The sequence below is a fragment of the Leucoraja erinacea genome, chromosome 21, assembly GCF_028641065.1.
Source record: "Leucoraja erinacea ecotype New England chromosome 21, Leri_hhj_1, whole genome shotgun sequence".
In the NCBI taxonomy this organism is placed as follows: domain Eukaryota; kingdom Metazoa; phylum Chordata; class Chondrichthyes; order Rajiformes; family Rajidae; genus Leucoraja; species Leucoraja erinaceus.
Window position 1 is genome coordinate 37,224,234 of NC_073397.1, and position 25,193 is coordinate 37,249,426.

Genomic DNA, 25,193 nt, shown 5'->3' on the forward strand with positions numbered 1-25,193 from the left:
CAACCTGCAGCCATAGCTTGTCGTGCTGGGACCACTTCCCACCAGCGATGCACTGGAATGTGGCGTTCTGACCCGCATTCACTTCCACGTTCTGGAGACGGAGAAAGTGAGGAGCCTTCCCTGTAGAACAATTCCAAATAGTTGCAGGATTAACCCTCTGCTATTGAAAAACCTTACCGCTAATGTATTTGTTTTGTTTCATTTAGAGATACAGCGAAGAAACAGGCCCTTCGACCCACGGTGTCCACATCGACCAGCGATCGATCCCCACACACTTACACTATCCTACGCACATTAGGGACAATTTATAACGACACCAAGCCAATTTTCTTACAAAACTGCATGTCCTTGGAGTGTTTGAGGAAACCGGAGCACCCAGAGAAAACCCATGCAGGTCACGGGGAGAAGGTACAAATGCCGTTCAGCAAAGCACCCGTAGTCAGGATTGTACCCGGGTCTCTGGCGCTGTGAGGCAGTAACTCTACCGCTGTGCCACCCTCGGTGAACTTCTCCCAGCTGGTAAAACATGGACTCCACTTCGAGTGGAGGCTCAAGCAAGATACAGAAGCTTGAAAACGTGCACCACCCGACTCAGGAACAGCTTCTTCCCCTCTGTTATCAGGCTTGTGAACGGCCCTTCCATAAGCTAGGGTACTGTTCGATTCAACTCTACCCCATTGCGGACATTGGACTTTGTCTGTGGAACTGATGTGCTACAATGCTGAGAACTATATTCTGCGCTCTGTATCTTCCCCTTTGCTCCACCTATTGTACTTGAGATTAAATTTACTATATTTCTAGAAGGTATTATCTGATCTGATTGGAAAGCATCCAAAAGAAAGCTTTTCACTGCACCTCAGTACACGCGACAATAAGACATCTAGACCTAAACTGCTGGAATCTGAAGCAAAAAAGCACAAAGTACTGGAGGAACTCAGCGGATCAGGCAGCATCTGTGGAGGGAATGGACAGACAATGTTTCGGTCTGAAGCCAACCAGAAACGTTGTTTATCCATTGCCTCCATGCCTCCACAGATGCTGCCTGACCCACCGAGTTCCTCACAGTTACAGTGAGCAGAAACAAGGACAAGAATCGTGGATTGAAAAACAGCAAATTAATGAGAGGTCGTGTGTAAAGTCCTTGGTGTTTTGTTGTTGGTCGAGGTTGAGGGCTTTGTGAGGTGGTTGTTGGAGTATTGATAACTGAATCTAGTATAATACACAATAATACACGATACTTGGTGGAGGGAATGTGTATCTAAGCTCTGATATCTAAGTTAGATTTAGCTCTTAGGGCTAACGGAATCAAGGGATATGGGGAGAAGGCAGAAACGGGGTACTGATTGTGGATGATCAACCATGATCATATTGAGTGTCGAATGGCCTACTCCTGCACCTATTGTCTATGTTTCTAACATAATGGATGTCTTCTCAATTATAGTGGTGGTTTTGTTGTTGGTGGTGGGAGGAAGAGGTTTAATGGTTTAGATTAACAAATGTTCATTAGAACAGTTATGGGCCTGTAACACTTAGTGACTTTTTAGGCAAAAGCAGGCGATTGTCATAGTCGTAACAGGTCACTGAAAAAAACTGGCGACAACCTACGTCATCCTGGCGACAACCTTGAATTGAATTTCCTTTATTGTCATTCAGACCTTACGGTCTGAACGAAATTTTGTGCCTGCAGTCATACATACAATGATACAATAATATGGGCCTGTAACACTTAGTGACTTTTTAGGCAAAAGCAGGCGATTGTCATAGTCGTAACAGGTCACTGAAAAAACCCGGCGGCAACCTACGTCATCCTGGCGACAACCTGTGACTGAACCTACGACAGGAGAAGTCAAGCTACGCTCACAGGCGTCAAACCCACTATCGCCGAAAACATTTCAACATGTTGAAAATGTAGCGGCGACCAGAAAGACGCTAGGACTTTTTGCGTGACTGAGAAGACGACTCCCGGAGAACATCGGCGAACATGTGGCGACAAACTAGTCGCCTAAAAAATCACCTAAGTGGGACAGGCGCAGTGGTGTACGTGGGTACTTGGTAAACGCATCGCAACTGTTTTAATTTTTATAATGGTCTGAAGAAAGGTCCTGATCAAAAACTCTCACCCCCCTTTCCCTCCACAGATGCTGCCTGAGTTCCTCCAGCACTTGGTGCTTTGCTCAGGATCCCAGCATCTGCAGTCTGCGGTATATCTGTCATGCTAGACTTGTGTTGTGCATCTTGAGACTTGTTGGAACAGCTTTCAGTAACTAGATAAGAAACACTATTGCCGGGATAAGACTGACAACAGGATTTGTTTTGGCAACTTGTTTTGTTCCATCCTTATAGAGATGCAGAGGAGCTGAACACCATCATGTTATTACAAAACACAGCTTGTCATGTCCAATTATCCTCGCACAGGAAATATTTACATTAAAACATAGCTATCACTCGCTGCTGCAACTTGCTGCCACAGAGAGAGGTGTTTGCATTGGACTATAGGAGTTCCTACAGACTCACACAGTAAGCACATCCACCAGAGAACTGTTTAAGAAGGAACTGCAGATGCTGGAAAAATCGAAGATAGATAAAAATGCTGGAGAAACTCAGCGGGTGAGGCAGCATCTATGGAGGGAAGGAATAGGTGACGTTTCGGGTCAAAACCCTTCTTCAGACCTTCACCTATTCCTGCGCTCCGTTGATGCTGTCTCACCCGCTGAGTTTCTTCAGCATTTTAATCTTCCTTCCACGAGAGAACTTCTCTCTTTCATTCTGTGTCTTTCAAATCTCGGCTTCTTTTTCCAAGGCTCACGTTCACATTCTCTCCATGTCAAGGATGTCTCTATACTTCTCTCAGAACCCCCACACCCATTACTCCCATTCCGTCTGCATGTGATCTAGAGTCAAACTGCACGGAAACAGGCCCTTCGGCCCAACTTGCCCATGTTACATCTGGCCCCTATCCCTTTGAACCTTTCCAACCCATGTACCTGTCCAAATGCCTTTTAAACATTATTATAGCACCTACCTCGACTACACCTTCTGACAGCTCGTTCCACACACCCACCACCCTCTGCATGGAAAAGGTGATCCCATTCATTACAATTTCCCCTTCTCACTGTAAATCCATGCTCCTGGTTCCTGACTTCCTCCCTTCCCCTGGGACAAAGACTCTGCATTCACCATATTTATCCCCTCATGACTTTATATACCTTTATAAGATCACCCCTCATCCTCCTGTGCTCCAAGGAATAAAGGCCTAAACTACTCAATCTCTCTCTATAGCTCAGTCCTGGCAACATCCTCGTAAATCTTCTCTGCACCCTTTCCAGCTTAATAACATCTTCCCTCTAGCAGGGTGACCAAAACTGAACACAATATTCCAAATGCGGCCTCCCCAACATCTTGTACAACTTCACTGCTCTGATCTCACGCTCTCTTCCAGCCTACTTTGATCTACTCCAGCACTGTGTTTTGTTGCTGCAGATTCCAGCAACTACACATTCTTGTGTTACCCACAACCATCTTCCTTTGTGTGAGCCATAGAGACATTGGGGTGGAGAGATAGCAACATTCACCCTGTTTCGACAAATGCAAACAACCTGGCGTGCACAAACTGGAGATCAAACAGAACAAGTTGTCCTACAACTTCAGATTGTGCATGCCATACGCAAGAAGAAGATAAAGACATAGTGACACAGGCCCTTCGGCCCAACTCACCCACACCGGCCAACAATGTCCCAACTACCCTAGTCCCACTTGCCTGTGTTTGGTCCATAACCCTCCAAACCTGCCCTATCCATTAGAAAACATTATTGAAACACTAGTGATAGTCATTCTCATGATTGCACTCAGTGGGATGGGTCCCACATGGGCCCGCAGGGCCACACTCACAGATGACGGCTAACAACACCAATATTTCTGCCTGCCTTGAGGCATGGTCAGGCAGTGATCTAGAACGCTGGATGTCACACGTACAGAAGTGTGTAAACGCACACCTCCAGATTCAGGGACAGTTTCTTCCCAGCTGTCGTCAGGCATCTAAACCATCAACTAGTGAGTTGTCCTGAACTACCAACTACCTGATTGGCAACCCTCTGACTATCTTTGATTAGACTGTCTGGCTTTATATTGCACTATATGTTATTCATGATATCCCCTTCATCATGCATCTGTACACTGTGGACGGCTCGATTGTAATCATGTATTGTCTTTCCGCTAACTGGTTAGCACGCAACACAAGCTTTTCACTGTACCTCAGTACACGTGATAATAAACTAATGGCTAATGACAAATCAGAAGATCCCCATATTTGTATAACATCACAGCAATATCCCTCTCCCATGACTCTCAGTCTGAAGAAGGGTCTTGACCCAAAACGTCGCCTATTCCTGTACTTCATGAATGCTGCCTGACCCGCTGAGTTACTCCAGCACTGTGTGAAACGTCACCTATCCATGTTCTCCACAGATGCTGCCTGACCCACTGAGTTACTCCAGCACTGTGTCGATCTTCAATATCACGTTCAGAATGGCCTGTGTTTCTTGCTTGTACAATGGGCATCAAAGGTTACGGAGAGAAGGCAAGAGAAAGGGGTTGAGAGGGGGAATAGATCAGTCATGATTGAATGGCGGAGCTGATTCGATGGGCCGAATAGCCTAATTCTGTTCCTATAATCCGGTCTTCAAATTCTTGAACTCAATGAAGTTATTTTACTGTAATTAAAACAGCACCCTTGCGTCGCAAAAATGGTAAAATAAACTTTGGATAACTTCTCTTTGGTGGTCATTGGGAGAAAAAAACGTAAATGTTTTCAATGTCCCCTTAACAGGTTCCTTCCAAGTTGAACGCTGTCACGTCTGGTATCATTTATATTCCCTTTCAACCTGATTTTTTCAAATATCTAGGCGATACTTGTTAATATGGTAATGGTTAGTTACAGTGAGCGTTGAAGTCTGATTCTACTGTGGATCACCATTCAGACTTGCTTTCAATCAGGCGTGTCAGCAAAGATGTAATAGGGACAGGGCAAATTCCCTGTTGCCATAACAACAATCGGGGGTCAGTCTACCAGAATGAAAGGAGAATGCAATTGTTGCAAGAATGTGCGGGTTTTATCAGAAACATTTAATAATTATTCGCTACTAAAAACGGTTTCAGGATTTTTAAGTCATTTCCCAACGTGTAAAGGATGATCACAGTGAAAATAGACGGAGATATGTGTTAGAATGTCTGGTTGCCATGGCAAAGTGCGATACTGTAAAAGGCTGCAATTGCAAGGAGATAGATGGAATGAGGTTTTTCTTGGTGGTGTTGTGCTGGAAAATGAAGCACTAAAAATGGTCATTTCACTCTCCGGCGATGTTGTCTGGTTGTGGGCATGTCACCAAAGACATCTTCTTAGTCCCGTAATCAGTGTTGGAAGGGAAGACCTGACATACAAGGTGCAAACACAAAGACATCGCTCCTGCAATGATCAGCTCGGAGTTACATCAAGGTCAGCGCTGTCAATAATTAAAAACCGACAATGGTTAGATTTATGAGGATGTTGCCAGGACTCGAGGGGCCTGAGCTACAGGGAGAGGTGGGGCTGGCTAGGACTTCATGCCTTGGAGTGCAGGAAGATGAGTGGTCATCTTATAGAGCTGTACAAGATCATGAGAGGAATAGATCGGGTAAATGCAGAGTCTACTTGCCCAGAGAAGGGGAATAGAGAAATAAAGGACATAGGTTTAAGGTGAGACTGGAAAGATTTAATAGGAACACGCGGGTGGGTGTATGGGACGAGCTGCCAGAGGGGGTAGTTGGGGCAAAAACTATCACAATATTTGAGAAACATTTGGACAGGGACATGGATAGGACAGGTTTAGAGGGATATGGGCCAAAGTGATGCAGGTAGCACTACTGTAGAAGGGACAGATTGGTCGGCATGGGCAAGTTGGGCCGAAGGGCCTGTTTCCGCGCTGTGTAACTCTGGGACTTTGTTACAGTGTTTCAAATGTGAGGTGCTTATAAATCCAACGGGAAGCTTCAATAATGTGTGGGAATAATTCCAGATCACTGGGAAAATCAGGAAACGTTTCACCTAGTTCAATAATTAAGTTATGCCGCAAGTGGACATGGGTCTGCTGAAGGTATATCGCCTCAGTAGCATTGGTGTTAGAAGCATAGAAAATAGGTGCAGGAGTTCGAGCCAGCACTGCCATTCAATATGATCATGGCTGATCGTCCAGAACCAGTACCCCGTTCCTGCTTTCTCCCCCTATATCCCTTGATTCCATTAGCCCTAAGAGCTAAATCTAACTGTCTCTTGAAAGCATCATTAGTTCACTGATCTGTCCACTAGTGGCCCAGCCCTTCTCTCCTGCAGTGACTGTGATTTGCTTGTCGTGGATTGAGCAAGGAGTTTGCAAATGCTCTTTGGAGGGAAGTATACATTCTGGTAACGCCTAAAATGGCACTTTAATTTTCTTCACAATTCTCTGCTTTCTCCAGAAGTACATTGCCATTTTTGCTGCATAATCTGACGTCCTGGCGTTATAATACGTGCTGATATCTAGATGTCTTTTCCCGCAGGATATATTTCAATAATTTCTCTTCCGAGATTAATTTAGCTTATAGATACAGCAAGGAAACAGGCCCTTCAGCCCCTTGAGTCCACGCCAACCATCGATCACTCGTTCACACTAGTTCTATGTTATCCCACTTTCTCATCCACTCCCTACACACCTGAGACAGTTTGCAGATGCTAAAATCAGTTTGAACAAGGGTCTCAACCTGAAACATCACCCATTCCTTCTCTACAGAGATACTGCCTGTCCCGCTGAGTTACTCCAGCATTTTGTGTCTTTCTTCGGTTTAAACCAGCATCTGCAGTTCCTTCCCACACATTTGTAGATGCCATTTATCTAACAAACCCGCACGCCTTTGGGGTGTGGGAGGGAACTGGAGCATCCGAAGGAAACCCACAAAGTCACGGGGAGTTTTTCACACAGAGAGTTGTGAGTCTGTGGAATTCTCTGCCTCAGAGGGCGGTGGAGGCCGGTTCTCTGGATACTTTCAAGAGAGAGCTAGATAGGGTTCTGAAAGATAGCGGAGTTAGGGGATATGGGGAGAAGGCAGGAACGAGGTACTGATTGTGGATGATCAGCAATGATCACATTGAATGGCGGTGCTGGCTCCGAATGGCCTACTCCTGCACCTATTGTCTATTGTCTATTGAGAATGTGCAAACTCCACACAGACAGCACCTGAGGTCAGGATCTAACCTGGGTCTCTGACACTGTGAGGCAGCAGAACTACAGAGCTCATTTTGTTCGGCTTTTTGATGTTAGATCTTCCTTTTTATTTCATGCAGGAAACAGGATTGCTTCAGTTAATTGGTCAGCTTGGTTTTAATTGTGAGCAAGGATCCCGACCCGAAACGTCACCTGTCCATTCCCTCCACGGATGCTGCCTGACACGCTGAGTTCCTCCAGTACCCTGTGTTTTGCTCAAGATTCCAGCACCTGCAGTTCCTCGTGTCCCTGATTCACATTGCGTTAGTTAGCGTGTGCAGTCAGCCAGCTACAAGACTGTTTCTACTCATTTGCTTTCTCAGTGTAATTTCCGTTGTAATCTTACCACCGAGATCTGTGTTACGGTTCGATTGTGGCTACCATGGTGATACAAATAGCTGGTAATGCCATGCATATTGTGCTTTGTTGACTACAATAACTTCCTTTAGAATATCCTGGTTTTGAAGCAGAGCTTTCATCTCAGAAATGACTTCTTTCCTTTGTCTATTTCAAATAAATCAGAGGGATATCTCACTTTCTTCCACATACAACAAACAGGTGGACGACGTGGCTTTTACTTTCAAATGCTTGTGTAGGAAGTAACTGCAGATGCTGATTTACTCCACTGACAGACACAAAATGCTGGAGGAACTCAGCCGGTCAGGCAGCATCCCTGGAGAAAGGGAATAGGTGACGTTTCCGGTTGAGACCGAAAAGATCAGAATGAAAAATGGTCTTGACCCGAAACGTCACCCATTCCTTCTCTCCAGCCTGCTGCCTGTTCTGCTGAGTTACTCCAGCTTTTTGTGTCTACATTTCCAATGCCTGATGGTTGATGAGCAACTTGTTGCCCTGAATCTCCAAGCTTACAGTATATTACTTTCTTGTGTTTGTCCAAAAGCCAATGAATCATCACCCAGGGCAACCTTAGATTCCATCTGGTAACGCAGTGACCCTTCCCCCTCACACACATGCCCTCCAATATCAGTCTGTCTGCTACCTTCACCACAGTAACACAAATGTTCCGCCAATTCTGACAAAAATACAGAATGTCTTCAAAATTCTTGTCTCTCTGAGTTTCATAAATGCAAGAGGATAATTTGCCAGATTCCAGCATCTGCCGTTCCTAGTGTCACCGATATCTCCTCACAGTTTGCCCACATTGAGGAGGTTCACCCCTCTCTGATGGGAGTTGTGTGAGACCCTCTCTCACTGCTCCCCCTCCTTCACTCCTGCTGCTCCCCAGGGTCATAGAGTTAGAGAGTCATAGAGTGATGGAAACTCTATGTGTGGAAACAGGCCCTTCGGCCCAACTTGCCAATACCGGCCAACGTGTCCCATGTACACGTCCCACCTGCCCGCGTTTGGTTCATATCCCTCCAAACCTGACATATCCATGTGCCTGTCCAACTGTTTCTTAAACATTGGGATAGTCCCAGCCTCAAATACCTCCTCTGGCAGCTCATTCCATGCATCCAGTGTAAATAAGTTACCCCTCAGATTCCTATTAAATATTTTCCCCTTCACCTTAAACCTATGTCCTCTGGTCCTCGATTCCCCTACTCTGGGCAAGAGACTGTGCATCTACCCGATCTATTCCTCTCATGATTTCATACACTGGGTCCTAAATCGAAATGTCATCTGTCCTTTCCTTCCACAGATGCTGCCTGACCCATTGAGTAATTCCAGCACTTTGAGTTTTAATCAGGATAATGTATGCCTGTTGTGATCCTTTTATGGAACTCCAGTCGGGACATTGGAAACTCAGCATGGCATGTTCTGGCAAGTTGATTTACTTCTGGAGAGGTCCCAGAGTTGATGCGGAGTGGTTCTCCATCTGTGGAGAACATGGATAGGTGACGTTTCACAGAGTGCTGGAGTAACTCAGCGGGTCAGGCAGCATCTGTGGAGAATGTGGATAGGTGACGTTTCACAGAGTGCTGGAGTAACTCAGCGGGTCAGGCAGCATCTGTGGAGAACATGGATAGGTGACGTTTCACAGAGTGCTGGAGTAACTCAGTGCGTCAGGCAGCATCTGTGGAGAATGTGGATAGGTGACGTTTCCAGTTGGGACCCATCTTCAGACCGATGAAAGTGGATTTTTATTACAGCACAGGGCAGAGTTGGCAGTGTTGGTAAATTACTTCAAGACTTTAGTTGAAGTCCCACCACGTTAAGCTGGGCTTATTAAACACTGTAAATCTGCTGTTACACAAAAAAGCTGGAGAAACTCAGCTGGTGCAGCAGCATCTATGGAGCGAAGGAAATAGGCAACGTTTCGGCCCAAAACGTTGCCTATTTCAGTCTGAAGAAGGGTTTCGGCCTGAAACGTTGCCTATTTCCTTCGCTCCATAGATGCTGCTGCACCCGCTGAGTTTCTCCAGCTTTTTTGTGTAACCTTCGATTCTCCAGCATCTGCAGTTCCTTCTTAAACACTGTAAATCTGCTCATTGGTGGCTGGGGGAGGAGAATTGATTGCAGAGGCCACTGAACATGTTCACCACCGTTCACCACAAACAACCCTACACATAACTCCGTCTCCATGTGTTAGTAATTAGTTTATATAGTGACTATGTTTCATGATAAATCTTCAATTACCATGTTATTTGTGAAATTATGCACAGGTTTTGTAGTGTAAACTATTTTAATATGTTTAATTTTATAACATGTGTTGGTTTTTATCCTTTTTAATGATTAGTTTATTAAATTAGAAGTTGATTGGTCACAAAATCAAAACAGAAGAGGGTAGCTTATTGCTGGGAATGTTTTTTTGATGAATGTTGTTTAATTTTTAATTGATATGCATACCAGAAACTTTGTCTCCATTGTGACAATGCCTGGTTATAACACAGTTGTATTGTAATGTAGCTCAAGAGAGATGAACAATAACCACAAGCTTGGCACATTGCCACATTTAGTGTTACAAAACTTGAAGGAGCAAGAGCGCTGGTTTTTGGCTGACCTTGCACACGAACGGACAGAATTCACTGGAATTTGGAAGGATGAGAGGGGATCTTATAGAAACATATAACATTCTTTAGGGTACATGCAGGAAAAATGTTCCCCGTGTTGGGGGAGTCCAGAACCAGGGGTCACAGTTTAAGAATAAGGGGTCGGCCATTTAGGACTGAGATGAAAATAAACTTTTTCACCCAGACAGTTGTGAATCTGTGGAATTCTCTGCCACAGAAGGCAGTGGAGGCCAAGTCACTGGATGTTTTCAAGAGAGTTTTGATGACCCCGGCTGTGGATGGTTCGACTGCCCCGACTGCGGGAGAATAAAGAGGGAGAAGATTGGACTTTATTACCTGCCATCACAGTGAGGAATGTGGGGAGTCACTGTGGTGGATGTTTATGTTAACTTTTATTTGATGTGTCTTGTTGCTTTTCACCAAGTTTGGCTGTATGGTAACTCAAATGTCACTGTGTCTTCATTGGTACATGTGACAATAAACTGACCTTGAAAGTTTGAAATCATTGCAACCAAAATATTAGAAGTCTGAAGAAGGGTCTCGACCCAAAATGTCACCTACTCCTTCGCTCCTCAGATGCTGCCTCACCCGCTGAGTTTCTCCAGCATTTTTATCTACCTTCAATTTTTTCCAGCATCTGCAGTTCCTTCTTAAGCAACCAAAATATTGATGTGTTTAAAAAATATCAAAGATGAGAGATGCTTACAACCTTGTGCATCTCAAATATTGGAAGGGATAAAAGCTAATAGAAACATAGAAAATAGGTGCAGCAGTAGAGGCCATTCGGCCCTTCGAGCCTGCACCGCCATTCAATATGATCATGGCTGATCATCCAACTCAGTATCCTGTACCTGCCTTCTCTCCATACCCCATGATCCCTTGAGCCACAAGGGCCACATCTAACTCCCTCTTAAATATAGCCAATGAACTGGCCTCAACTGACTAATGGCTGATCTGTTACAGTTAAACCCATGGCCAGATCCATTACCAGAGAATGCTGGAGACCGGATCAGTCCAGAGGTGTCCAAGATCACGAGGGGAACGGATAAAGTGAACGTTCACAGTCTTTTCCCCAGGGTGGGGCATCCTAAAACTAGAGAGCATCGGCTTAAGGTGAAAGGGTAGAGATTTAAGGTGGGGCAACTTTTTCACATTCTTATATCTGTATTCCAACAGTTTTAATTGATCCAAAACATCATTTATCCCTGTTCTCCATAGATGCTGTCTGACCCGCTGAGTTACTCCAGCTTTTTGTTTCTATCTTCACTTCAAACCAGCATCTGCAGTTCCTTCCTACACAACCGCAACAGCTTTAAGTGGACTTTACCTTGTTCGTCCGTTTATCCTGTATCTGTACACTGTGGACGGCTCGATTGTATCGTGTATTGTCTTTCCGCTGACTGGATAGCACGCAACAAAAGCTTTTCACTGTACCTCGGTACACGTGACAATAAACTAAACTCCTCTAAACTTGTACCTGGAATGAGCCTTATTGAAACTTACAGAATAACAAAAGACATAGATCAAGGGTTCCCCTCCAGGGGGTCAATTTCACCGACCCAGGGGGTAAATCTGTTGCCTCTGGATTAGAACATATTTGTTCTCATTGACTGACTGTGTTTGGTTCTGGTATACCGGTATCTGTTCATCATTAGTTGTTCATAAATAAGTGGAATAACATTGTTGTGTGCTATTAAAGTTGCCGGGGGTAAACGGGACGAAAAAGGTTGGGGACCCCTGGCATGGATAGAGTGGATGTGGAAAGGATGTATCCATTGGTGGGAGAGTCTCAGACCAGAGGTCATAGCCTCAGAATTAAAGGACGCTCTTTTAGAAAGGAGGAACGTCTTCAGTCAGAGGGTGGTGAATCTGTGGAACTCATTGCCACAGAGGGCTGTGGAGACCAAGTCAGTGGGGATTTTTAACCGGGTGTCGAGGGTTATGGGGCGAAGGCAGGAAAATGGGATGGACGCAGAGATCAGCCATGATTGAATGACACAGACTCGATGGGACGAATGGCCTAATTCTACTCCTATAACTTGTGAACTAATGAGCTGCCAGAGGAAGGTATAGAATCGGATACAATTACAACATTTAAAAAACATTTGGACATAGACAATATTTAAAATTTACTCTTACCCAGAGTAGGGGAATCGAGGACCAGAAAACATCGGCTTAAGGTGAAGGGAAAATCATTTAATAGGTATCTGAGCAGTATCCGGTTCACACAAAGGGTGGTGGGTATGTGGAATGAGCTGCCAGAGGAGGTAGTTGAGACAGGGACTATCACAATGTTTAAGAGACACTTGGACAGGTACATGGATAAGACAGGTTTGGAGGGATATGGGCCAAACGCAGGCAGGTGGGACTAGTGCATCTGTAGGCAAGTTGGGCCGAAGGGCCTGTTCCATGCTGTATCACTCTAAAAGATGTACGGATAGGAATGGTTAAGAGAGACAAAGGCCAAATGCAGGCAAATGGAACTAGCCCAATAGGCCAATTAGTTGACATGGACAAGATGGGCCAAAGGGCCTGTTCCCTACTGTACAGCTTAATGACTGTGCGAGTCTTTGACTCTAATGGAGAATGGATTGCCACCAATTGAAAATACTTTTGCAAAGTGTGTATGCATAATGTTTCTGACTCTGGCGAGCTGTCTGTGTGATATATTTTGCCTGTATGTATGAGCTAATTAAAGGAAGATTAGTGCTCCATTTTCACCATGTCAATTGCGATAAGTACTTAATTAGATCGGAGTAACAGGACACACATGCTGAAACACTTCTCTTTTTGTGGACATTGTCATTATTTATTTACAGCAAGAGTTTTCGCCACCCGCTGACTGGATGTTTAGCAAGCTTCTTCTAATGTCCGTCATCACAGATACTGATTATAAATGTTCACCCTCAGGTTTGTTCTTTGCTCCATTTACTTCTGTATTGCTCATTGTCAAAACTTAGTCTCAGCAGCAAATGGTTTTCCGCCATAATGCTCAACCCCTGCTTTTAAATCACTTGAACTTGTTATGGGAGATTTCAACATGCAGGTAGACTGGGAAAATCAGGTTGGTACTGGACCCCAAGAAAGGGACTTTGTAGAGTGCCTTTGTGATGGATTCCTAGAGCAGCTTGTATTGGAGCCTACCAGGGAGAAGGCAATTCTGGATTTACTGTTATGTAATGAACCGGATTTGATAAAGGAACTTGAGGTTAATGAGCCATTAGGAGGTAGTGACCATAATATGGTCAGGTTTAAACTACAATTGGAGAGGGAGAGGATAGATCAGAGGTGTCAGTGTTGCAGTTGAATAAAGGGGACTATGGGGCCATGAGGGAGGAGCTGGCCAAAGTTGACTGGAAAGATACCCTAGCAGGGATGACAGTGGAACAACAATGGCAGGTATTTCTGGGAATAATACAGAAGGAGATGTGCGGTTGCTTATTTCCTCCCGTTAAGGTCGGGTGAGGGGGCGACACTGGGTCTGGTCATTTTAAGAAATCAGAATTCATTATTTTACATTATGGACCCAATATGATCATGGCTGATCTCCAAAATCAGTACCCCGTTCCTGCTTTCTCCCCATATCCTTTAATTCTGTTAGCCCAAAAAGCTAAATCTTACTCTCTCTTGAATACATCCAATGAATTGGCCTCCACTGCCACTGCCAGAGAATTCCACAGATTCAAACTCTCTGGGTGAAAAAGTTTTCTTATTCTTAAACTGTGACCCCCGGTTCTGGACTCCCCCAACATCGGGAACATTTTTCCTGCATCTAGCCTGTCCAATCCTTTAAGAATTTTACATATTTCTATAAGATCCCCTCTCATCCTTGAAAATTCCAGTGAATACAAGCCCAGTCGACCCATTCTTTCGTCATATGTCAGTCCCGCCATCCCGGGGATTAACCTGGTGAACAAACGCTGCACTCGCTAGAGCGAGCTTCTCACTGATTCACGGTGCACACGACTGTAATAAACTAAACTTTTTTTAAATCCTCCATTCTGGAACATGTTAAATTTCTGAAGAAGGGTCTCGACCTGAAACGTCACCCATTCCTTCTCTCCAGAGATGCTGCCTGTCCCGCTGAGTTTACTCCAGCTTTTTGTGTCTATCTTTGGTTTAAACCAGCATATGCAGTTCCTTCTTACTCATGTGAAATTTTGACATATTATCTTTTTATGACAAACGTCACCTGAATACTTACGGCAGGGGTGAGCGAGTACTCGAACCTCATCGATGGCAATGTATCCAGGATGGTCCTTTGAAGCAACTGACTCAAAGATGACCTGAAATGGAGAACAATTTTGGCGATCAATAAAAGAACACCAGTCCTTAATATGAAATACAGTGGGCTGCCCAAGATCTTATTTCCATATGAATAAGATGTTACATAAATATATCAATCAACATCACATGCTCCTGCAGAAAGCATGGGTTTTATGAATGCTTAAAGTGATTACTTTATTTGCATTTGTTTTAATCCTGTATACATGTAAACATTAATATTTGCAAATGACTGCAGGTTGGAGATGAAGAAGAACTGAGCCAGTTATTCCCCATCACCACCACAAGCTGTGGAACAATCAGTTCATTGTGACGGCTCTCGGCATTCTGGAGGGTGGGTGCAAAGTAAAAGGCAGACATTGTGAAGGAGGCATTTGTCTTCTTCAGGAAGTGTATTGAGTACAAACATTGGGCCATCATAAAGCAACTGGACAATTCATTGGCTTGACCAAACTTGACTTTTCACTTTACGATACAATACGATATAACTTTATTTATCCCAGGAGGGAGATTAATCTGCCAACAGTCACAAAAACACAACAAGATACATGAAACGTGAAATTAAAGTGGAAAGGATTGGGGATGTGCAAAGATTGGGGGGGGTGGGGGGGGGGGGAGTCAGGTGTGACAATAACTAAACTGAACTGAGATACTGTGGGCAGATCTGGTCACCCAGCTTGAGGATGGAAGTCATTAAGTTGGCACGGGTGTGGATGAGGTTCACCAAGATGTCGCCTGGGCTTGAGTTATAGGGGGAGGTTGGAAGTTGTGCTTTGGCGTGCAGGAGGCTGAGGGCTGATCTTGTTGAGGTGCACGCGATTATGAGGGGCATGGATCAAGCAAACGCTCACAGTCTGTTTCCCTGCAAAGCATGGGCTTGACGTGAACAGTGATAGATTGACGAGAGACCTCAGGGGCAACATTGTCACTCGGAGGGTAGACCATGTCTGGAACAAGTTGCCAGAGGAAGCTACAGACGTGGACACAAAAGCAAAGAATTTCACGGTGACTTGTCACGGGCGACTATAAAGTATTCCATTCAAGTAGGACAGATATGTGGACGGGATTAGAGGGTGCAGAGGGCAAAGGGCCAAATGCAGGCAAATGAGGCTAGCCCTGTATGCCAATTTGGTCAGCATAGCCAAGGTGGGCCAAAGGGCCTGTTTCTATGCTGTACAACTTCATGACTCTAGTACAGGTGAAGTGAAGAATTCAACAACTGAAACTTCACACACACACACACACACACACACACACACACACACACACACACACACACACACACACACACACACACACACACACACACACACACACACACACACACACACACACACACACACACACACACACACACACACACACACACACACACACACACACACACACACACACACACACACACACACACACACACACACACATCTGTCAGGCATTAGAGTTAGACACTAAATACTGGAATAACTCAGCGGGTCAGGCAGCATCTCTGGAGAGAAGGAATGGGCGATGTTTCGGGTCGAGACCCTTCTTCACATCTCTTTGTGTCTCCCCAGAGATGCTGCCTGTCCTGCTGAGTTACTCCAACATTTTGTGTCTACCTTCAATTCAACCCAGCACCTGCAGTTCTTTCCTACACATGCATTACAGATACACTCGTACTTCCATTACTGTGACTGTACCTGATAGAAGTTGGGCCAGAAGGTGCTGATGGCCAGCTCCGTTTTAATCCAACCTTCAGTAACGAGCCCGGACACATTCCACACCGGGTTTCCCGGAGGTCCACCGTTAACTTTGACAAAGACATTCAGAGTCCCTGGACTGGATCGATCCTTGCTCGACAGAAAGTAGTGGAAGTCAACACAGTGTGTGTCGTTCTCCTTTAGTATGGGCAGCATCAGGTGGGCCTTCTGTCCCGACAGACGCCCAGAGCTGTTCACCATCATGAACGTCCCTGCAAGAGTCAACACAGTTTTTGGTGATCATTCCCATTATAAATCTACTCAAAGTTCCTGGTGACCTGGTGTCGTTTGAAGGTATCAAACAAGCATAAAAATTAAGACATTGATGAGATAACAAAAGGTAGAGGAATTGCAACACATCAACTGGAGTAATAATGGTCCCATTTCTGAGTTACAGAAGTTTTATGCAAATTAACTTCCAAATATAATGCCTGAAACCTATACCTTTAAAAAATAATGTTTTAAACCTCACAATGTGACAATGAGACAGTGAGGGAGAAATCTAGTTCTTGAAGGATTGCATGATAATGTTTTGGGGGGCAGATTCATGCTTTGAATGGCCAAGAAACAAACATTGTCTGAAAATGTGAAGGATAGAACAGCAGATGCTGGTTTAAACCGAAGATAGACACAAAGTGCTGGAGTAACTCAGTGGGACCGGCAGCATCTCTGGAGAGAAGGAATGGGTGATGTTTCTGGTCGAGACACTTCTTAGGGTCATGGACCCATTCCTTCTCTCCAGAGATGCTGCCTGTTCCGCTGAGTTACTCCAGCTTTTTGTGTCTGGTGTTTGAAAATATATTAGTACAGTACAGCAGAAGATCAGGCCCTTCAGCCCAGTGTCTGTGCCAAACATGATACCGAGACTAAGAATAAGAATAAGGGGTAAGCCATTTAGAACGGAGGCGTGGAAACATTTTTTCTCACAGAGAGTTGCGAGCCTGTGGAATTCTTTGCCTCAGAGGGCAGTGGAGGCCGGTTCTCAGGATACTTTCAAGAGAGAGCTAGATAGGGCTCTTGAAGATAGCGGAGTCAGGGGATAGGGGGAGAAGGCGGGAACGGGGTGCTGATTGGGGATGATCAGCCTGATCACATTGAATGGCGGTGCTGGCTCGAAGGGCTGAATGGCCTACTCCTGCACCTATTGTCTATCGTCTATTGTCTAAGACCAACTCTTATCTGCCTGCATTTGATCCATATGCCACCATTCCATGCATATGTGCCTATCCAGTAGTCTCTTAAACACCATTATCAAATCTGCCTCCACTACGACCCCTGGCTACATGTTTCAGATATTCACCAGACCCCCTTAATAAATAACTAGTCCCACATATCTCCTTTAACCTTTGTCCCTCTCATTTTAAAGCCATGCCTCTTGCATTTGATTTATTCATCCTAAAAAAAAGCTTCTGACTGTCCGTTCTATCTCTGCTTCTTATAGTTAGGCCTTCCCACAACCTCCAACATTCCAGAGTCTAACCAACCCCACCCACCCTGTAACTGAGATGTCACCTCCACACCTTTGAAAAGCCTCCACATTCTTCCTTAAACGGGGCGACCTGAACTCCACCTAATACTCCAAACACAGCCAGAGTATAGCCAGTGTGAAGAAGCATCTCCACCCAGAACATCACCCATTCCTTTGCTACAGACATGCTGTCTGACCCACTGAGTTACTCCAGCTCCTTGTGTCTATCTTCAAAGTCCAGTAAAGTTGCACGATGACATCGTGACTCTTATACCCAATGCCCTACAGGGAAGGTAAACACCCTACTATCAACTTGCGTTCAAAATCACATTCATTCCACTGTGGACAATATATTTTTTTTTGTACCTACTATAATAAAATAAATAGCAAGTTTATTTTTAAACTGCTTTTGTTGTTGAATGCTGTTATAGCCTTTTCTAATATTACCCATTCATTTCCATCATCTCTATATCTTGAAGGTAGGAATCTACATTTTTTTCACCAATGTCTGTTTCCACTACATAGAGCTATTTGCAAATGATATCTCTGGTAACAGGTAGACAAAAATGCTGGAGAAACTCAGCGGGTGAGGCAGCATCTATGGAGCGAAGGAAAAATATGACTTTTCAGGTCGAGACCCTTCTTCAGACCGTTCTATGGTGACATGATCAATTCATGAATGTACTGAGAAACCTCACCATAAATAAGAGGCAAGCTTCCAAAGGTAGGTAAATAACTGTATTATTAAAAGCATTCTTCTCAATAATTCATATTTATTGCTCTTGTTCAATACATACAATTTATATTTAACTCATGTGCACAATGCTCCAATATTATTAAGACGGCGTGCAAAGACTTTACCAGACAGATTTCTCTCACATTCTAATGCAACGTGCATTATTTATTTTCGCCATTGATTCTGTACAAGGAGATTTCACTCAGGAAATAAAGTTCAGCAGAAATATATTTTCAGTTATGTATGACTTATTTTCAAAGCTTTTTGGAAAAATATGTCAACTTGCACGATCTATTTTGCTTTAATAATAGGTGTACAAGCAGGGTCAATATGAATGAATATTTAAGTGGTACAAATTTCCCTCGCCAATCTCCCCGATGGCTTTGTTGATTAATGCCTTTAATAAACTAGCATCAGGAGCGAGTAATGAAATCTCAAATCCAAGACCAGGTTAATTGTATTCCAGCTTTCTCATTACTGAATAAATGATGCCCTGCTTTCTGAATAAATCTTTGAACTAATAAACAACTGAGGTTCAGTCATTAGGAATGCAGGTAGAATGTTTAATTATACCTGTCCTGAGGAATCTATGTTCACGAGCGTTCAACATTTGTTGAAGTAGTTGCTCTAATTTTAGACGGGATGTCCAGAACTACCTCTCAAGGAACATGGAGCCTTCACGGGCATGCTAATACGGCAGCTTCATCGAGCTACGGAAATCACAGCGCATTCAGCTAATCCTGCATTCAACACCTCCACTGCGGCAATCTGTCAGTTAAAGTCTTGTGCTAATTAATTAGATCACATTTCAACCACTTATTCAAGTCTGAATTCATATGAGTCATCGAGCTCTACAGCACGGAAACAGGCCCTGTGGCCCACCTGGTCCACGTGGACCAAGTTGGCATTCTGGGCTCGTGTCATTTGTCCTCATTTGGCCCACATCCCTCTCAAGTTTAAACCCAGATATCTGTCCAAATGTCTTTTTATAAGTTGTAATTGCATCCTCTTCTGTAGCTTCCAGATACGGACTACCCTCCGAATGGAAAGAAGTTGCCCCTCAGGTCACTCTTAAATCTCTCCCCTCTCCCCTCAAGCCTGTGCCCTCTAGTGTTAGAATCCTCAACCCTGGGACAAAGACTGTGAGCGTTGACTTTATCCGTGCCCCTCATGGTCTTGTACACCTGTCACCTGGGTATATGTACCGTTCCCTAGACAGTACAGTTTACCCTCCTTCAATTCTTGCTCCCGTCTACATTTCAGTTGACTTTCCTTGAGTCATTAGGTTAAACCCGACACACATGTATAACTCAGTGGGACTGTAATGATACAAGAACGTTGAGGATTTTCATTGACGATTCAACTGTATAAAATATAAAATGAACACAACCAGATAGTGAGGATCCTGGTCTGAGGTGAAGTCCAGTGAATCCATTTGTAGTCTGCACATTACTCACTAAATAAATCAGCACTTATTCCCTCATACAAACAACACTGTTTTCATAAACCAAGTCTGGGAAAAAAGATGATTTCGTCGAGGTAAATCTCCGATGTCAGAGTCATAGAGTTGTACATCATGGCAACAGATCCTTCTGTCCAACTTGTCCATGTAAGATCCACTGAATTACTCCAGCACTTTGTGTCTTTTTTTGCAAACCAGCATCTGCAGTTCCTCATATCTACATCTTAAGAAATTGGAGAGAATACATGGACACAGCCCAGACCATCACGCACACCGACCTCCCTCCCTTCCATCTACACCTCACGCTGCCTCGGCAAGGCCACCAACGTGACCAAGGACCAGTCGCACCCCGTCACTCCCTCTTCTTCCCTCTCCCATCAGACAAGAGGTACAGACCTCCAGATTCAGGGACAGTTTCTTCCCAGCATGTTATCAGGCAACTGAACCATCCTATCACAACTACAGAGTGGTCCTGACCTCCCATCTACCTCATTGGAGACCCTTGGACTATCTTTCATCAGAATATTTTGGACTTTATCTTGCACCAAGCGTCCCTTTATCCTGTATCTGTACACTGTGGACGGCTCGATTGTAATAATGTATTGTCTTTCCGCTGACTGGATAGCACGCAACAAAAGCTTTTCACTGTACCTCGGTACATGTGACAATAAACTACACTAACCTTGCCTTTTCACCAGTTTCCATCCATACCATTGGGCAGTGACATGTTCAAGGCACAGACTGGATCAAGACTGATCCAAACCACTGTCAACTTTACATTCAGCTCCGGTTTGAACAATACAATGCTTATTCTCATTCAAATAATAAAGTCTCCAAGGAGATGTTTAGTTGTTGCACATTGGTTAGGATTCGGTATTTTCTTTATTGCAGGTGAAAATTTTAATTTTTCAAGTGAAGTGTTTACAGGGACCATAAAGAGGATGAATTGAAACTCTGTGCCTAAAGGATGAAGGTTGAAGAGAAAGAGACATGTTCTGTTGCTGTGTCTCTGGGGAACATTGCCTCAAATCAAAGCAGCACCAGATGATTGGAGTTTGCGGCTGTTTGTATTTAAGACAGGACTATTGTTATTTTGCTGTTGGTCGGGGACAGATAACAAAAAATGGAATCATCAGTCCTTCTCGTTACTTAGTGAACAATCAATGCTTGGTAACATTTGCCACATCCATCCATTCACATACGGCTGCTCCTCGCTTTACTAAAGGGGCGCCCTTCTGCAAAATATTCCACTAAACAAAATCTCCAATTAAAAGAAACAGCGGATTGCAAACTGGGAATGTTATTTGACTGTGTTTCTACGAGGGAGGATGGGGTGCAAGTGGGGAGGTTAAAAACGTGTGTTAATCAGAAGCATTAATGTGCCGTTATGGACAAGCACGGCACGGCACACATACTGGCACTCATTCGTTGCGTGGTTACCAATAACACTGAGAGAGCTGTGTGGGAAGGAACTGCAGGTGCTGGTTTACACCGAAGATGGACACAAAAAGCTGGAGTAACTCAGCGGGACAGGGCAGCATCTCTGCAGAGAAGGAATAGATGACTTTTCGGGTCGAGACCCTTCATCGGGTAAGAGGCACAGAAGTGTGAAAACGCACGCACACCTCCACATTCAGGGACAGTTTCTTCCCAGCTGTTATCAGGCAACGGAACCGTCCTCTCACCAACTAGAGAGCAGTCCTGACCTCTCATCAACCTCTTTGGAGATCTTCAGACTGTCTTTAATCTGGCCTTTCTGGACGTTACCTTGCACTAAATATTATTCCCTTTATCCTGTATCTGTAAGTAGACAAAAGTGCTGGAGAAACTCAGAGGGTGCAGCAGCATCTATGGAGCGAAGGAAATAATTTCCTTCGGGCCTAAAGAAGGGTTTTCGGCCCGAAACGTTGCCTATTTCCTTTGCTCCATAGATGCTGCTGCAACCGCTGAGTTTCTCCAGCATTTTTGTCTACCTTAGATTTCCCAGCATTTGCAGTTCCTGTATCTGTACACTGTTGACGGTTCGATTGTAATCATGTCTAGTCTTTTCACTGAGTGGATAGCACACAACAAGAAACACTTTCATTGTATCTCGGTACATGTGACAATTATAAACTAAACCAAACTTTTGTGTCATCAAAACAAAAGCACTGATCATCATCTTAACTCCAAACAGCCAATGGTATCACGGCCAAAACAAAATCATAAGTAGAACATTTGAAAAACCAAGGGATGGATGCCAGCAACTCCGCCGGTTTCTGACTTCCAAGAAACAGTTGGAATGAGACGGGCACCGATGCAATAGTGTGGACACTGGCAGCTATTGATACAGAGCTGTGGTGAGCAGTGTGGTCACAAGGTCATGTGATAGGAGCAGAATTAGGCCATTCGGCCTATCACGTCTACTCTGCCATTCAATCTTGACTGATCTATCTCTCTCTCCTAACGCCATTAGAATCATAGAGTGATACAGTGATGAAACAGGCCCCTTCGGCCCAACTTGCCCAAACCGACCAACACGTCCCAGATACACTAGTCCCACCTGCCTGTGCTTGGTCCATATCCCTCCAAACCTGTCCTATCCATGTACCTGCCCATGTGTTCCTTAAACATTGGGATAGTCCCTGCCTCAGCTACCTCCTCTGGCAGCTTGTTCCATACACCTGCCACACTCTGTGTGAAAAAGTTACCCCTCAGATTCCTATTAAATCTTTTCCCCTGCACCTTGAACCTATGTCCTCTGGTCCTCGATTCCCCTACTCTGGGCAAGAGGCTCTGTGCATCTACCTGATCTATTCCTCTCATGATTGTATACACCTCTTTAAGATCACCCCTCATCCTCCTGCACTCCAAGGAATAGAGACCCAGCCTACTCAACTCCCCCTATAGCTCACACCCTCTAATCCTGGCAACATCCTCGTAAATCTTCTCCCTTTCATGCTTGACAATATTTCAAATTCAATATTGACAAATTTCCTATAACATGGTGCCCAGAACTGAACACAATATTCTAAATGCGGTCTCACCAACGTCTTGTACAACATGTTGTTCAAGAAGGAACTGCAGATGCTGGAAGATCGAAGGTACACAAAATTGCTGGAGAAACTCAGCGGGTGCAGCAGCATCTATGGAGCGAAGGAAATAGGCGACGTTTCGGGCCGAAACCCTTCTTCAGACTGAAGAAGGGTTTCGGCCTGAAACGTTGCCTATTTCCTTCGCTCCATAGATGCTGCTGCACCCGCTGAGTTTCTCCAGCATTTCTTGCACAACATGCCTTGTACGTCTTGTACATTCTCCTACCTTCTCCCCATAACCCCTGACACCTGTACTAATCAAGAATCTATCTATCTCTGCCTTTAAAATAATGTGATGCCCGCACTCACCACAAACCTGTGAAAGTTGCTCCAAGTGAACAATTTTTCTCTGCAGATTTAATTACACGTTGCCGTTCGGAGGAGTCTGGAGAAGCAGCAACAAGCAGTACAGGCGACAAATCAAACATGAACAAGCCAGGAACAAAAAATATAAAAGGTAGACAAAAATGCTGGAACAACTCAGCGGGTGAGGCAGCATCTATGGAGAGAAGGAATAGGGATCAAGGTCGGAACGTTGCCTATTCCTTCGCTCCATAGATGCTGCCTCACCTGCTGACTTTCTCCAGTATTTATGACTCCCTGGGATTTTTCCAGCATCTGCAGTTTTTTCTTAAACAGGAACAAAAACATGATAAATGTTGACAACATTTTAAAACATTTATCTGGGGCCAAGAGTTAAAGCACACACATGAGATTAAAGTGGTTGTTTGACGATCAGAAACTCCTGTTTAGTTTAGTTTGGAGATACAGCATGGAAACAGGCCCTTCGGCCCACCAGGCCCACACCGGCCATGGATCAGAATGGCCTCATTTTACTCCTGTCACTTATGATCTTATGCCCCTCTGTCTGAAGAAGGTTCTCGGCCCAGAAACGTCACCTATTCCTTTTCTCCAGATGCCGACTGACCTGCTGAGTTACTCCAGCACTGTGTCTATCTTCTGCTTTCTTAGTGATCTTGGTTTGTAAATGTCCACATCTTGCCCACAATCCAGGAGGAGCATCACTGGTCAGACAGAGGAGATGCAAGATTGGACAGTGCAGGCTACAACAGTCTCGATTAATATTCTCCTATCAGAACAAAGCTGTAAATCAAGGCGATTGTTGCATTGCTGGCAGTGGATTGGTGCCGACAGATTAATATTAAACTATTCATCTTTAATATTCCCAGATGAATCAGATGCTTTGGTTCTGCCGAAGCTTTGTTAAAAGCAGCTTCTGGATTCATCTCCAGAGCACTTCAGCGAATGTGACTGTTTCTGTGACAGTGTAAAGCGAGCAAGCCAAATCATTATCACTCAGGCGACACGCTGGTGCAGCGGCAGAGACCCGGGTTCCATCCCAACCACGGGTGCTGCCTGTGTGGAGTTTGCACGTTCTCCCCGTGACCTGCGTGGGTTTTCACCGATATCTTCGGTTTCCTCCCACACTCCAAAGACATACAGGTTTGTAGATTAATTGATTTGGTGTAAATGTAAATGGTCCCTAGTGTGTGTAGGATAGTGTTAGTGTGCGGGGATCGCTGGACAGTGCGGTCTCGTGGGTCTGAAGGGCCTGTTTCCGCGCTGTATCATTGGGCCACAAATTAAGCTTCATTCCTGTCAGCTTCTGCGCTCCGTTCTGTAACGAGGGTTTAGGACCCCCATCAGGCACTTCAAAGGCTCGCCCCCAATAGAGACATCTCCCTTTAATCATCCACACATCTTTACATTCTACTTATCCTGGCGTTCCCGTGACCTCCGGATCTGTAAGTGAATGAGCTCAAATTCCATGTTATTTTATGCAAAACCCTATAATCATTAACTGGGTGTAAGATTCGGCAGCTGCAGAGAGTCTGGGTTTCTGCCTGTTAATTGGACCTTTCTCAGCAGGTCCAAGCAGTATGATGTGGAAGCAGAGAGGTCTCTCACCTGGTCTACACTGCCAACTGTCGGGCTAAACGCCAAGCACTACGCACACAGGGATCTGAAACAAAATCACAAGCACTGCAGATAACCATCAGACCAGGCAGCATCTATGGGGGGAGAAACAGAGAGAGCAATTCATCAGGATGCACACCATCACATGCAGTCCTGTCTCTGGTAGAAAAGTGCCGATTCGGGCACTCTAAGCCGCGGAGTGTGTTTGACTGTCTCGACGTCGGAGGTTTGATCATCCAGACGAGAGCG

The 25,193-nt window shown here is 44.7% G+C and overlaps 1 protein-coding gene across 5 annotated transcripts in view; it reads right to left on the reverse strand.

Annotated features, from left to right (window-relative positions):
- ptprt (protein tyrosine phosphatase receptor type T) overlaps positions 1–25,193 on the reverse strand; it is a 540,461-nt gene that overhangs the window by 308,229 nt on the left and 207,039 nt on the right. For all 5 annotated transcript variants that reach the window (XM_055652682.1, XM_055652681.1, XM_055652684.1 and 2 more), the window contains exons 3-5: positions 16,207–16,478; positions 14,448–14,529; positions 5–120 (exon numbers count right to left, since the gene is read on the reverse strand). In XM_055652682.1, coding sequence (XP_055508657.1) covers positions 5–120; positions 14,448–14,529; positions 16,207–16,478 — 470 coding nt within the window. The remainder of the gene's footprint in view (positions 1–4; positions 121–14,447; positions 14,530–16,206; positions 16,479–25,193) is intronic.